The sequence below is a fragment of the Sinocyclocheilus rhinocerous genome, unplaced genomic scaffold (genome assembly GCF_001515625.1).
Source record: "Sinocyclocheilus rhinocerous isolate Xijiao unplaced genomic scaffold, SAMN03320098_v1.1 scaffold534, whole genome shotgun sequence".
NCBI classification, from domain to species: Eukaryota; Metazoa; Chordata; class Actinopteri; order Cypriniformes; family Cyprinidae; genus Sinocyclocheilus; species Sinocyclocheilus rhinocerous.
The window spans coordinates 286,016-301,702 of record NW_015646352.1 but is presented as its reverse complement, the minus strand read 5'-3'; the positions used below and the strand labels follow the sequence as shown (position 1 = coordinate 301,702).

The 15,687-nt window shown below is 37.6% G+C and overlaps 2 protein-coding genes across 11 annotated transcripts in view; one reads left to right on the top strand and one right to left on the bottom strand.

Moving 5' to 3' along the window:
* Positions 1–3,339, top strand: part of LOC107707457 (BTB/POZ domain-containing protein 10-like) — a 16,786-nt gene extending 13,447 nt beyond the window's left edge. For all 5 annotated transcript variants that reach the window (XM_016511465.1, XM_016511466.1, XM_016511464.1 and 2 more), the window contains one exon: positions 2,460–3,339. In XM_016511465.1, the coding sequence (XP_016366951.1) occupies positions 2,460–2,773 (314 nt within the window). In that variant the 3' untranslated portion in view covers positions 2,774–3,339. The remainder of the gene's footprint in view (positions 1–2,459) is intronic.
* Positions 3,340–5,836: 2,497 nt separating this feature from the next.
* The window catches only part of LOC107707455 (aryl hydrocarbon receptor nuclear translocator-like protein 1), a 17,710-nt gene continuing 7,859 nt past the window's right edge, over positions 5,837–15,687 (bottom strand). For 3 of the 6 annotated variants that reach the window (XM_016511455.1, XM_016511453.1, XM_016511456.1), the window contains exons 2-19: positions 12,748–12,804; positions 12,487–12,634; positions 11,882–11,902; positions 11,719–11,757; positions 11,579–11,611; positions 11,307–11,464; positions 11,104–11,183; positions 10,914–11,006; positions 10,713–10,830; positions 10,458–10,625; positions 9,718–9,964; positions 9,333–9,439; positions 9,053–9,203; positions 8,028–8,116; positions 7,840–7,948; positions 7,658–7,751; positions 6,256–6,349; positions 5,837–6,172 (exon numbers count right to left, since the gene is read on the bottom strand). In XM_016511455.1, the coding sequence (XP_016366941.1) occupies positions 6,015–6,172; positions 6,256–6,349; positions 7,658–7,751; positions 7,840–7,948; positions 8,028–8,116; positions 9,053–9,203; positions 9,333–9,439; positions 9,718–9,964; positions 10,458–10,625; positions 10,713–10,830; positions 10,914–11,006; positions 11,104–11,183; positions 11,307–11,464; positions 11,579–11,611; positions 11,719–11,757; positions 11,882–11,902; positions 12,487–12,626 (1,899 nt within the window). In that variant the 5' untranslated portion in view covers positions 12,627–12,634; positions 12,748–12,804 and the 3' untranslated portion in view covers positions 5,837–6,014. Of the gene's footprint in view, positions 6,173–6,255; positions 6,350–7,657; positions 7,752–7,839; positions 7,949–8,027; positions 8,117–9,052; positions 9,204–9,332; positions 9,440–9,717; positions 9,965–10,457; positions 10,626–10,712; positions 10,831–10,913; positions 11,007–11,103; positions 11,184–11,306; positions 11,465–11,578; positions 11,612–11,718; positions 11,758–11,881; positions 11,903–12,236; positions 12,380–12,486; positions 12,635–12,747; positions 12,805–15,687 lie in introns of those variants that run through there. The other 3 variants (XM_016511457.1, XM_016511454.1, XM_016511458.1) reach the window with 3 other exon arrangements.

Below are 15,687 nucleotides of genomic sequence, written 5' to 3'. Positions count from 1 at the left end.
CTTTAAATGGATCAGTGCGTGTGAAGAGTGGGAAAAGCAGGGGGGGGTGTGTGTCTATCTGGCATCGGAGCCATTTGCTTCTCTTTGGAATAAGTGCTGCTTCAGTAATGGCCGCCTGTTTGTTTTTCCTCTGTGTTTCCCTTTTAACTAGCAGGATTACTACAAATCGGGGATAATCCGTTGCCCTGATGGGATATCCATTCCGGAGCTGAGAGAGGCATGTGACTACCTTTGCATCGCCTTCGACTACAGCACCATCAAGTGCAGAGACCTCAGTGAGTATCTATTAACATGACAAATGCCCCAAACGGATTAGTCTTTTTGTGCCGGAAAACGCTCTGATTGTCACGGCAACGGCGGAGCTGGATGGTATTCCGAGCGTTTTGGATGACTGAGGATGGTAGATGCGAGAGAGCAGAAGTAGGTCAGTGCTGTATCCGATGTGATTGCCAGATATGGGTCACTGGATGCTGTTAGCGTGACCGGTTTACATTGTAATTGCTTTTTTAATTGAAAGTATCATGTATATGTCATTATATGGCTGGATTGAATCAGTGAGTCAGCTGCTGAATCGTTATGAGCTGATTTGAATAACGCTCTGGAACATGTGGGCTGCAGGTGCACTCATGCATGAGCTGTCTAATGATGGCGCCCGGCGGCAGTTTGAGTTCTATCTGGAGGAGATGGTGCTGCCCCTGATGGTGGCCAGCGCTCAGAGCGGAGAGAGGGAGTGTCATGTGGTGGTGCTGACCGACGACGACGTGGTGGACTGGGATGAGGAATATCCGCCGCAGATGGGAGAGGAATACTCACAGAGTCAGTTTACTTCAGCTGCACCTCAATTACACACTGTTATCTCTATGTCAATCACTGCATTATGGGTCATTTCTAGGGGGGGGTTATTAGAATTGATTGTTCGTGGTCATTAGTGGTGTGCGCTTGTGGTTTTTGAACACCTTTAACCCATATTGCTACAAACATGAATGATACCGCAAACTGTGCAGCTTGTTGTGTTATGATTTTGACCTTGTAGATGATAAAACACCCTAGCAACCACATAGCAACTCCCTAACATAAGCAAGATTTTAGTTTTTAGCCAGAAAAGTCTGGATGTATCAAAGATCATTGTAGGTTTGTAAGGAATGTATTCGTATGAATCAAGGTCATAATGGTTTTGTCTTTGTGTCACACAGTTATATACAGCACAAAACTATACCGCTTCTTCAAATACATTGAAAACCGAGACGTGGCCAAGTCTGTTCTGAAGGAGAGAGGACTGAAGAAAATTCGATTAGGCATCGAAGGTAAGAGACTGAATAACAGGATGTGGATAAGATGGCTTTCAATCGGCTGCTTTCAGATCAACCTGAAATGAAATGAGCTTATTCACACATTACACACATTTAAAGGGACTATCAACCATACACTGTTTTATAATAGAAAATATTTTAAATAATGTTGGTAACCAGAGTATGTGAGCGGAGTGGAGTGGCAACAATTTCCCCTCCGCGCTCCCAAGCATTCAATAATCACTCCGCTCCGAGTTCACCATTTCCCGCTCCACTGATCAGAAACATCGCTCTGCGGCTAAATTATTTCACTATGCTTGAAAAATCAAAGTTCTGTTCAGAAATTATATTAAACGAAAAATAAATGCATAATACTAGAAGAATAGTTTTAACATGGTTTATTGGAACACTACAATTAGCCCAAGTCCATATTAAATGACTGCTTAACTCGCTTAGCTTACTTGTCTGTGCAACGTCTCTCTACTATGGCGAAGCTGAGGGTAGTTACTTCAGAAACAGAAAGAATATGCTGTAACTTTTCCGTTTTTAAGCTGATAAATCACAGGACAGCGTTGACCAAATTTTCTTCATTCCTGAATGTATGCGCGCGATCTGTACATTATGTGCGAGCTTGTGTGTTCTGTCCGTGTGCAGCAATGTAGCAGCACATTAGTTTCGAGCGGAGATTAACAAACTGTACAACTTACAACATGCTTTAACCTCCCGCACTCGTCCATTGCCATTTTAACCTTCATATGTGATCCACATATCTGTCAAGCTAACTAATTATGTTTAATGCGTGAGTTGGCATAATTTGTGCTCGTGACGGAGCGGTAGCTGAGCATTCTCGGAGCGAGTGAAAACCTCAACGCTCCGACTTTCAAAAAATCCGCTCCTAGCTCCAGGCAAAATCACGCCACTCCGCTCACATACTCTGTTGGTAACCAAACAGTTTCGGTTCCCATTGACTTCCATTGTGTGTCAATAGGAATCAAAATGTTTGGTTACCAACATTCTTCAAAATATCTTCCATTATATTCCACACACACAAAAAAAGACTTACGGGTTTTGAACAACATGAAAGTGAATACTTACAGATTTTTTTTAGATAATGTTAACTATCCCTTTAATTTGCATTCTTGCTAATGCTGTTCCTATGTTTGCACCTAGGTTACCCAACCTACAAAGAGAAGGTAAAGAAGCGACCCGGCGGACGTCCTGAGGTCATTTACAACTACGTCCAGCGGCCCTTCATCCGTATGTCATGGGAGAAAGAGGAAGGCAAAAGCCGACACGTGGACTTCCAGTGCGTGAAAAGCAAGTCCATCACCAACCTGGCCGCAGCAGCCGCAGACATCCCTCAGGACCAGCTGGTGGTGATGCACCCCGGGCCTCAGGTGGATGAACTAGACATCCTCCCCAACCACCCTCAGCCCAGCCACCAGTATGATCCTGATCCCGATGCCTCATCCCCAGCCATTTGACCAACACACACACGTGTCACCACTGGAGCACTGCAGAGAGAGGCCAGCCAAGTCCTGCTGCCAAGACCACATTGCCTTTCAAGTCCTCTCCTGCCTTAAGAGTGTCAAAGACGATCGCTGTGGCAGCACATGACCTTTGGACACTGCCTTTCTTTCCCACATAGACCTCAACCAAAGGAGTTTTTTTTAAATTAGACACTCAAAGTTGATAATCACTCCTTTGATTAGTATCTGAAGTGACTGTACTATGTTGTGGTGCTGTGTGGCTGTTTAACTTAGCAATAAAAAGGAGCACAACCCACTGGAACACCCTGCGAGCGAGGGAGTGACATCATGCGATAAAATGAGAATCCCTTCTGGTTTTGACGTGGACGGGGCGTAACGGAGCACCTGTGGAGCTTCACTGTGATGCATGGCCAATGAATGAGTACTGAAATGATGTCACATGTTATTTTACAGTACTTTTCATTTTGATGTTATTTGTGGTTGCAGTGAGGTGCATCAAGAGAGAAATTCCTCTCGTGTACCGCTTGAGAAATGTTATTTTAATAAACATGATCAAATCAGCATGCTTGGTTTATTTGGTTCTAAATGTAGAAATGACTAGACAAAGGAATTAATGTTTTCATAAAATTTTATAGGTGGATCCCAGGAAGATTTAAATTTCACCTAAAAATGAGATTTTGCATAGAAGCTAAGACTATTTTAATATGCATTTTTGTAACAATTAAGCACGTTTGTATCCATTGTATTGTCATGAAAATGTCAATGCAAAAAACGTTAATTGAATTATTTTATGAAATATTTAAAAACTTATTTACATAAACATCTATATACATTACAATTCAAAAGATTGGGGTCGATACGGTTGTTTAATGTTTTTTTTTTAAAGAAGTCCATTATACTCTTCAAAGCTGCATTACTTTGATCAAAACTACAAAATGAAAAATTATTACAATTGGAAATAACTGTTCTCTACTTTAATATATTTTGAAATGTAATTTAATTCCTGTGATAGAAAAACCTGAATTTTCAGTATCATTACTCCAGTCTTCAGTGTCACATGATCCTTCAGAAATCAGTCTAATATGCTGATTTGGTGCTCAAGAAACATTTGATATTCAAAAAAATCCCATCACACTTTTTATGTCACACTAATTCAATTAATTTTGAATTATGCTAATAAAATGATTTTGACCTACAAAATAATTCACAATGGCGCTAATTGATTTTTCAGATCTCAATTGTCAAACCATTCCCCTGACAACACATTTAATTTTACCACTGGATGGCAACATAGAACAAAAATATCTCAGCCACGGACCAATCAAAAGCCAGGGAAAGAGACATCAGCTGAAGCAGGCATGAGGAGCTCCATGAGGAATCATCTCTAGCAATTCTCTAAAAGACATTGATAATCTGTGGTGTGGGGGAGAACCGGAAATGTTAAAGACAAGTTTTTTTTATTTTAAAAATATCCACTGCTGACACATTACACTTTTACCATATATATATTTTGCATAAAGAAATCTTACATAATAGAATTACAATATTAGTTACAATCTGCATATAGAATATTTAACATTTCAACAACTTTTGTAGTGTAAAAACATTAAAACACAAACAAAACGGTATATATATTTATATATGTATAGAAAGATATCCATGTTTGCTGATGGGAACCACAGGAATAATCCAGGCCGATATTTACAGAGAACCAGGCAGGTCGTGAAAAATCGTGGGAGAATCGTGGGAAATGCACAGATCTCCTTTCAGCAGGAGGCGGTTGGAAAGAAGTATGCAGCTCAACCATTCTGTGTGCTTTGTGTAGGAGGTCCTGTATGTAACGGCCGCAGCATGTTAGCCTCCGCACACCACTGCGGTGCACTTCCTGTCCAGGAGCAACGTTAATTGAATTATTTTATGAAATATTTAAAAACTTATTTACATAAACATCTATATACATTACAATTCAAAAGATTGGGGTCGATACGGTTGTTTAATGTTTTTTTTTTAAAGAAGTCCATTATACTCTTCAAAGCTGCATTACTTTGATCAAAACTACAAAATGAAAAATTACAACAATTGGAAATAACTGTTCTCTACTTTAATATATTTTGAAATGTAATTTAATTCCTGTGATAGAAAAACCTGAATTTTCAGTATCATTACTCCAGTCTTCAGTGTCACATGATCCTTCAGAAATCAGTCTAATATGCTGATTTGGTGCTCAAGAAACATTTGATATTCAAAAAAATCCCATCACACTTTTTATGTCACACTAATTCAATTAATTTTGAATTATGCTAATAAAATGATTTTGACCTACAAAATAATTCACAATGGCGCTAATTGATTTTTCAGATCTCAATTGTCAAACCATTCCCCTGACAACACATTTAATTTTACCACTGGATGGCAACATAGAACAAAAATATCTCAGCCACGGACCAATCAAAAGCCAGGGAAAGAGACATCAGCTGAAGCAGGCATGAGGAGCTCCATGAGGAATCATCTCTAGCAATTCTCTAAAAGACATTGATAATCTGTGGTGTGGGGGAGAACCGGAAATGTTAAAGACAAGTTTTTTTTATTTTAAAAATATCCACTGCTGACACATTACACTTTTACCATATATATATTTTGCATAAAGAAATCTTACATAATAGAATTACAATATTAGTTACAATCTGCATATAGAATATTTAACATTTCAACAACTTTTGTAGTGTAAAAACATTAAAACACAAACAAAACGGTATATATATTTATATATGTATAGAAAGATATCCATGTTTGCTGATGGGAACCACAGGAATAATCCAGGCCGATATTTACAGAGAACCAGGCAGGTCGTGAAAAATCGTGGGAGAATCGTGGGAAATGCACAGATCTCCTTTCAGCAGGAGGCGGTTGGAAAGAAGTATGCAGCTCAACCATTGATTCTGTGTTCTTTGAGTAGGAGGTCCCGTATCTAACAGCCACAGCGCGTTAGCCTCCGCACACCGCTGCGGTGCACTTCCTGTCCAGGAGCCTGGAAATAAGTATGCATCTCACCCATTCTGTGTGCTTTGTGTAGGAGGTCCTGTATGTAACGGCCGCAGCATGTTAGCCTCCGCACACCACTGCGGTGCACTTCCTGTCCAGGAGCCTCTGCTGTGCCGAGCAGCTGCGGTGACCTGCAGTTAGACCTGTTTAGCCTTGGACCCAAAGAGCATCCTGATGGGAGTCCGCTGTGGTTTCACAAAGGCCAGGGAAGGTCGCTGAAATCCACAGGACCGCCGAGGCCAGCGTCAGCTTCTAGGAGGCTCATGATGACGGCCATGGCTGCCTCGTCGTTACTGGGGCTGCTGGATCCGGGCTCTTCCATGATGTCAATACTGAGATGGGAGTTGTCACCTGCAGGCGGAGATTCATTTAGTGCACTTGCTAGAGAATATTACATGTGATTCACTTATGCGAGATTGATTCAGTGTACTCACTCATTAATGAGTTATTTGAATATGGGTATCCTATCGAATCGGGCCCAGGCACAATTCCTGCTGAAGGCAGATCTGGAGTTCCACCATTTTGAATCTAAAAGATGAAAATGTTACAGAAAAACAAAACTGTAACGTAAAAGAATCATTTTTCATGCACTGGTCAATTTTTAGATTTGGAGCCATTTGTTTTTTTCATAACATACTATTTCAGAGTATTTAAAGAAAACATTCAAAAAAAATATATGTGACCTTGCACCACAAAACCAGTCATAAGGGTAAATTTTTCTAAATTGAGATTTATGCATCACATAAAAGCTGAATAAATAAGCTTTCCATTGATGTATGGTTTGTTAGGATCGGACAATATTTGGCCGAGATACAACTATTTGAAAATCTGGAAAATCAAAATATGGAGAAAATCGCCTCTAAAGTTGTCCAAGTGAAGTTCTTAGCAATGCATATTACTAATCATGAATCAAGTTTTGATATATTTACAGTAGGAAATTTACTAAATATCTTCATGGAACATGATCTTTACTTAATGTCCTAATGATTTTTGGCATAAAAGAAAAATCGATAATTTTGTATACACCCATACAATGTATTTTTGGCTATTGCTACTAATATACCCCAGCGACTTAAGACTGCTTTTGTGCTCCAGGGTCATATATTTTTAAATGTTTTTTTTATTGCACTTTATCTATTTGCATCTGTAAATTTTGAGAAAACAGCCTTTAAAAGCACTTCCATATACCAAACTTTACGGTTTTATTCTGAAGGTTTTTACAGAGGGCTTTGTTGCCATATTTTATACATTATAAAGCATTTTATTCCTAAAAACGTGAAAACTGTGTTGACAGTATTTTCTGATTTTTGGAGTGATAAAAAGAGACGTCCAAAGTCCCCTTAGTAAATATTTTAGAATAATTCTGAACCTGGCTTTACCCAATGTTCAGATTTTTGTTCAGGAAATTTATGAAAATTAAAAATGTAATCTTGCTTTAATCAGTCACCTGGGGTGTCTTGCCCAAAAGGAACAGTTTAACCAAAAATTTAAATTTGCTGCAAATTTCTGCGTTCATTTTGGATTATTGACTGGTATTTTTGCCAATGGATTTTCTACAGACACACAGTTTTTCACTTCACAAGACATTAATTGATGGTTTGTAAATTATTGTGTTTTTATCAGCTGTTTGGACTATCATTCTGACGGCACCCATTCACTGCAGAGTGATGTAATGCTAAATTTCCCCAAATATGTTTTGATGAAGAAACAAACTCATCTGCATCTTGGATAGCCTGAGGGTAAACTTTCAGCAAAAGTTCTTTTTTTGGTGAATTATTGCTTTAACTGTAGGTGTAAATGTGGTCAAAGAGTGATTTTGCGAGGCGGCTCTCTCACCTTCTTTCCCCCTGGAGAGCAGGTGTCAGGTGGGGGTGTGGCAGTGATATTTAAAGGACTGGAGCCACAGCTAGAAGGGGAGGAGCCTCGAATCCTGGGGGCAGGACATCATTATAGAATCAAATATCGTTTTTGTGAACAATATTGCAGTGCAACCTAAATGTGCCGGATGCTGCACGTACCTCTGAATCTCCATCACTTCCTCGGCTATCATGCGTCCAATCTTGCCAGCTCCCGCTCTAGTCCCTCCTGGAATACCAGGAACCGTCTGAAGAGGACGCTTCCCCCCACCTGCCAGAAACATACGCACATAAATGTAAAAAAAAAAGAGATCTGCAAGAGAAACTGCTCAGCTGGAAAGTGATCTCACCGTCTCCTGATGTTAAAGCGCTGTCCATGCTCTGAGGGGACGAGGCTGACTGGGAATAACTAGGGTCTGCTCCTTCCAGCATACTGCCCCTGAAACAACCCCATTCAGCAATATCATTCTGCATTAGAATGTAATTAATAGAAAAATACCATTGACATTCAAAATGTGACATTGCAGAGTTAAAAAACTGGCAGGGTCTGAACTTATTCTTTTATTGTTAATAATAATAATAAACATGTTTTATATAAAACGGTTTAATAAATAATATTATCATCATCATCACCATCATCATTATTAATACACATCATATACAAAATATAGTATATATAAAAATAAAACTAATACTATTACATAATACTTTTAATAGATTTGTATATTATTTCATTTCTTCTTATTATAATTTATTTACTATAATAAAACTATTTACTATAAAACTATTCTCTATAATTCAATTTAACAGAAATATATACACACACATATATTAAATAACATTTTTATTAAATAATAGTATTTGTATTATTATTATTAATACTAATGTATTACAATAAACTGTTTAAAAAATACACATACATAAAATTGTATTATTAATGTGTTTATTTCTATTAATATTTATTAATTGTATACTATTAGTATTATATATTATAGTATATTATTTAATATACATTGGATTGTTTGTATAATTATAGTTATATTTATATTAATATATTAATAATTATTATTTTCATGTTTTATAATATATTATTTAATTGATTTACAAATAATGTTATTTTTAAAATCATTTTTTCTTCAGTATGTCATCAGAAAGGGTGTTTTAAAGGCAGAGGGCGTTACATTATTATTATTTTTTTTTACAATTACATGCACTAATTATTTGTGTACGATAACACTGAAGTAAATTAGTTTTTAAGTAGTGTATGAAAGGCAAATTTATTAGATCATGAATTACGTCAGTGGGGCCTGTGCTCATTTCCTCTGCCCGATTCAAAAAACAACCATTCACAAACATTATATGATGTGACACTTACGAAACCACAGTGTTTGTAGAGACTATATATTCCACCTCTTTGGTCCAGGGGTTCATGAAGCTGAACCAGCGGCTCCTCAGAGTGATGAAAGAGCCGTCTTTTATCTTGAATTTATAACAGTTTGTATGAATCTTTTCTCTCATCTGTAGCACTGAAGTAAAAAAGCAAATGAGCATTTATTACAAACGTGATATTGACTGGCATTATAAGAGTAAAGCACTTTTTAAACATTCATTTACAAATGGTATGAATTAGGTGATCAAGCTAATAAAACAGAAACCTTGTCTGTGGCACTCGGCGAGGTGACCGATATCATCCTGGTGAAAATACTCATAAAATGACGTTCCTAGAAGCTCCTGAGGCAAGTACGCCAGGATGGCTGTCGCCCTAAATGGAAACAATGAATTAAATGAGATGCTAATCCACTGACAATAACTGAAATCAATACTTGTAGACCCTTGAGGTTTCTGACAATTCAAATCTCATTTTAGCAAGTAAGCAAATCTGCTCACCCCAGACATTATTAGTGGTCTTTTGAGCCTTAAAGGCGTATACTAAAGTGCATCTAAAAGTTTAGCTGGTGCCCTATAAAAGATCTAGAAAACATTCTGGAATTGGATCATTCTTGCAGATAATGCCACATGGATCTAAAAACACCTTCTCACCTCTGGTCGACGAAAACAAACTTGCCATCGATAGCGTAGCGGGAGACGTATTCTGTGGGTTTAACGCGGATGTCGCCGTTCATGGGCTGGGGGATGATATGCGGATGTAGGCGGCCAATGGCCACTAGACAGCTGAGGTTGCAGCCCTCATTATCGGGTTCGTTATCCTCGTCCAAACCCATCTTGGTGGGCGGCCAGCTTTTTAGGTAGCCAGTGCTATGGATCGTACAGAAACTCTTGCGGTCTGCTGTAGAGAGAGGGAGAGATTTATCCATCAGCCTCTGAAGCAAAAAAGAACACATTTGAGAACACAAAATAATGGAAAAACAGCAAATATCAGATATTTTATATTCTGCTAATATTCTATATATATATCTACCAATTCATATATAACCCTAATATATATATTTTTTTTATAAGTATTTTTTTAATACTTATTTTTAAATTTTTGTTTAGTAATATGCATAGCTAAGAACTTCATTTGGACAACTTTAAAGGCGATTTTCTCAATATTTAGATTTTTTTGCACCTTCAGATTCCAGATTTTCAAATAGTTGTATCTCGGCCAAATATTGTCCTCTCAAAAAACCATATATATATATATATATATATATATATACACACATACACACACAAACAATTTATCTTTTTAAACCTTTATTTATTTATTTATTTAAAATGTCTATTTTTTCTACTTTTATTTCTCTCTATTCATAAGTCTTTTAACCCATGCAAACTACCTGCAAAGCTGCTGATACCTTTCTTTTTGGAGCAAGTTGAGGGGAAGTCCTTGTCCTCCATCTTGACAGACGGACGGTTGCATTTCATTCTACAGAAGAAAGATCGTCGGGCCCCTGAACACAGTCTGGAGGGGCCGGGAGTGATGTCAGTCTTCACTGGTAGACCAGCTTCAGAGAGAACCGAACATCAGTCCAAGTGCCTTTGGCTAAAATGTGAGTAAAATGACTGCTAACACCTATTAAAACAAACTTTACTTTTGGCATCGATGAGTCGCTCCCGTGGAGCCGTGTCTGATGATGACAGCTGCTCTTTCACTTTGGCAATGTCTTTTGGATGCAAGTAGTCGAACAAACTCTGGCCAATCAGATCATTCTAATGGTGCAAAAGAACAGTTTGCATTAACGTCAAAAACTTTACTGAATCAGAGCATGGAGATCACTGTCAAGAAAATATACCTGAGTGTAATTGAGAATTTTATAAACAGACTCCGAGACGAAGAGAATCTTTCCACGATCGCAGCCAACTACAAAGAGGAAGCCATCGGCAGCCTGCGGAGAGAGAGGGAAGGAGAGTTTTAAAACAAATCCTAAAAGTTTCCCACATGATAAATTCTCAAAAGCCTTGGAGTTGATATTTTAAACACACCCTTAAAATCAAGTGCTTTAATTCATCATCCGACAAGAATGCTGGCTTATAGTTTGCTTCTGTGTATGGGTTGGTGGCCCCTACAAGAAAAAGAGAGAAAGAGAAAAGCCAAGCATAATTAAATGTGGAAAAAGTTTGGTTTTAGACTCATAATGAGCTCGATCAGATGTATTCTGGCCGGTTCTGTGGTAGAAAGCTCTCACCTCGTAATGTTTTCATGTGTTGGACGGCCATGCGCAGTACAGTAAGTTTGTCCAACTTGCGAGACATGGCATTGCAAGTGGGGATTAACGAAGCCAACTCATCTATAAAACTGTTCATTTTATCCCTGCGTCTCTTTTCTATCTGACTGTGAGCCTCCCTAAAAAATAAAATAAAATAAAAAATCAGCTGAAAACATACAAGCAACACACCTCATTTACATACAATATATATGTATCCTCTGAAGCAGAGAAAAATCTAATCTGCACCTTACCTGGCATTTTTTATCCGGCCCTGCTGGTCATCCCTGGATTTAGGAGAAAATATGTATTTATTAATCATTAATTTATTAATCTCTTTATGTCTTAAAATTGTGTATTTAAAGATAACAGCATGTAATTCATATTCATTTACCTTCCCATTGCCTTATCTTTATCTGTGTCCATACTATCACTGTGAAAATCAAAAGAAAAACCATAACGGTCAATGAAACAAAAATTTTTTAATTACATTATTTTTCAATTATCTTATTAGTAAGGTCAATTTGTGAAATATATTAGGAAACATCTCTACTCACTCAAACGAAAAGCCATCAATCCTGTAAAACAAAACATTAAATATATACATTATAAATTAATTTTAATCGAATAATTATAAATAATATAATTATAAACACACATAAATAATTAATATAAATAACAAAAAATATTATCATTTAAAATATGAATAATTGCATAATTTATATATTATTTATTATTAAGATAATGAGTGAAGAAAACATTGTGTTTCAGATATTTTGGAGAAAAAACAGATGTGTGAACTGCAAACATGCCACTTTTCATCTGTCAACATTAAAATTGTTATTATATTACAATTCATAAACTGGCAATTTTTTTTGAAAACCGAAACTATACTATCAGGAGTTCACGCACTGGTATTCGGTGGTGCTGCCCTTCCTCTTGCGGTTGTAGTCCATGCCCGTAGTGCCAATGGAACTGCTGATGAGATCTGCAGAACTCTGGGAAATGAACTCATTCATCGTGGAGGAGATGTCCATTCTTTGGTCTGCCATTAGATCATCTTATAGCAACATGGGCAAAAAATAAATAAAAAAATTAAAAAACAGTTCTTTAAAATGGCTTTTTTTGAAAACCGAAACTATACTATCAGGAGTTCACGCACTGGTACTCGGTGGTGCTGCCCTTCCTCTTGCGGTTGTAGTCCATGCCCGTGGTGCCAATGGAACTGCTGATGAGATCTGCAGAACTCTGGGAAATGAACTCATTCATCGTGGAGGAGATGTCCATTCTTTGGTCTGCCATTAGATCATCTTATAGCAACATGGGCAAAAAATAAATAAAAAAATAAAAAAAACAGTCCTTTAAAATGGCTATAATATGCTATATTAAATCAATGTGTGTATAGAGAATACAAGATGCTCACCACACAGACTCAGTCAAGCAGATGTTCAATGCATGTCCTTCCACTTGTGGCAAGTTCCTGTGGACAAAAATAAATCTGCATTTATAACAACCAAATGGGTTTCCATTGACAACAAACTCTACATTTCAGTTTCACAAAGACATTGCATTTGAGGTTACGAGACATTATATACGTTATATAGACATTGCGGGGCCAAAAATCAAAACAGCTTGATAACTGAGACAGTTTAGTTTTTTGGGGGATTCAGTGAATGGATTTTTATCATTGTAGGGTGTTTGTGTCCACACACTGCTTTATTTAATACGAGTTTCACAATTTGAGTTGAATTACTGAAATAAATGAACTTTTCCACGACATTCTAATTTATTGAGATGCACCTGTATATGCAAACACCATGTAAAAGTGAATTTTGCATCCAACATCCACTTTGATAGAAATTATTTTTTGTCCGTGAACCATTTTTTATCAAATGGACCAAACCATTTTGGACCCCATTGGATTTCATTGTACAATACAATACCAATTTTATTTCTACAGCATGTTTAAAATAAATGCCATTGACCAAAGTGCTTTCCAAAACTCAAACCTAAATTTTACAGGCAGCCAGTGAAGGGAGACCAAAATTGGGGTTATACTCTCTCTCTTCTTTGTATGAGTCAGAAGCCTGGCCACTGCAAGATGAGATAATTGACCCAGAAAAATATATATATATGAATTACAGTACTCAATGTGTGATGATACAAATGCATGAATGACAGTTTCCAGGTCTTTAAAGGAGAGAATTGGTTTTAATTTAAAAATAATTCTGAGTTGGGAGAACCCAGTCTTGACAACACTAATGACCTGCGTATCTAGAGCCAAAGCTGAATCCATGACAACACCCACATTCTTAAGATGATCTTATAACACAGCCTACTTATAATTTCCTTAGTGGCAGAAAGGGGTGCAAAGACAACACACTCAGTCTTTTTGGTATTAAGATGAAGAAAATCACTTGTGTAACCTGGCCTTAGCCTCGGCTAAGCAATGTACAAGTGCATCAAAGGATGGAGATCAATTGGAGGACGGATCAACTGGGATATATAGCTGGGTATCATCAGTGTACAGATCATTCAAAATATTGCGTTTATGAAACATTTTGCCCAATAGGCACAAATATGATGAAAATAAAATAGGCCCAAGAACAGATCCCTGTGGCACACCACTGTTTAATTTAGCTGATGCAGAACACAAATTACCAACACAAGCCGAAAAAGATCTATCCTTTAAATATCAACTGCCAATAAAATATTGTTAAAAAGGGCAACCTTAAACTTAAGGAGGGCAGATTCTGTAGCATGAAGGGTCCTAAACCTGGCTGGATCACCTGGAACCTGGCTGGATCCATTACAGCATTCGCATCTAAATATGGAACAAGTTGTGATAAAATGACCTTCTCTGAAACATTCAGTAAAAAGGTAATTTTGATATAGGCCATTAATTGCTTAAAACTGTACATTTTCTAAATTAGGTTTTTAAATAAATGGTTAAAACAAGCAGGAACATTTACATTGAATAAACTGCTATTAAAAGGAGTTTGAATAGTAGTACATAAAAGATCAAACAAATTTAACAGCAGCCAAGGAGGTATTGAGAAAAAAAAAAACACTGAGATATTCCACAGAATACAGAAAGTCATAAAAGTTTGGACTGAAGCAAGTGATGACAGTATTTTCTTTTTTGGATGAACTATCCCTTCAAGTTAATAGGTAACTTGAGGTTCCTTATTATCTATCAAAAAAATAAAAAAATAAAAATCTCTCATACACTCACAAACACTCACATACACACGGAGGAATCGGTGAACTTCATCAATGACCTGCTCTGGTTGCCAGGAAACCCTTGGAAAGCTCACAATCTAGGCCACATTTAGATTACAGAAACATAACTGGCAAAAAGAAAGGGCCGGAAGACCCACTTTCTCCCGCCGTAAATGAAACAGGAGTCCCCTGTGTTCAGATGGGATTTTCTGCTGAAATAAAAAGTGTGTTTGCAGACCCTCCAATCAGCCGTTTAAATGCCCACGCTGGAGCAAGAGTGCAGTGATAAGTGTGATGCATAAGACATTTTTCAAATTCACATAGTTAAACAAAAGTGTTAAAGGGGTCATATGATGTTGCTAAAAAGAACATTATTTTGTGTATTTGGTGTAATGAAACATGTTTATGCGGTTTAAGGTTCAAAAAACATTATTTTCCACATACTGTACATTATTGTTTCTCCTCTATGCCCCGCCTTTCTGAAACGCGTCGATTTTTACAAAGCTCATCGGTCAGAAAAAGCGAGGTGTGCTGTGATTGGCCAGCTATCCAGTGCGTTGTGATTGGCCGAATACCTCAAGCGTGTGACGGAAATGTTACGCCCCTCACCATACTGTGATGATGCCCTGTCCGGCCGGAGCGATGATTCAAAAACATGAAAACCCATTATAAACCAGGCATTCGTTGCATCCAGTGGGGACATAATTACGGATTATAATGACGCATCGCGCCGCGTAAACATAAAACCATGTCTGCATTTGTGATCGGAGAAATGACAAACAACAAGCGCTACTCTACACTGCCCAAAAAACTCGCTTTAAATATAAAAAAACTAAAAAAACGTACTTACAGTCCGTGAGTCAGAACAGCCGGCATTGTAGTCTACTCTACCAGGATCAGGAAACAGTCCTCCATAAAATGCACTGCACACATCTGAATATTTGGGTTAAACTGTTCTGGAACAGTGTTGTAAATACAACTTAACCACTGATTTCTAGTCGTGTCCATTTTTGGAAGGCCAAACAAAGTAGTTTCGCTTTCACAACGAAACACAACGTCACACACAGTGGCCTAGAGTGAGCGGCGGCGGCCTACAGTGAGCAGAGGCCGGGGGATAAAGTGAGGAACGGCCGGAGGGCTA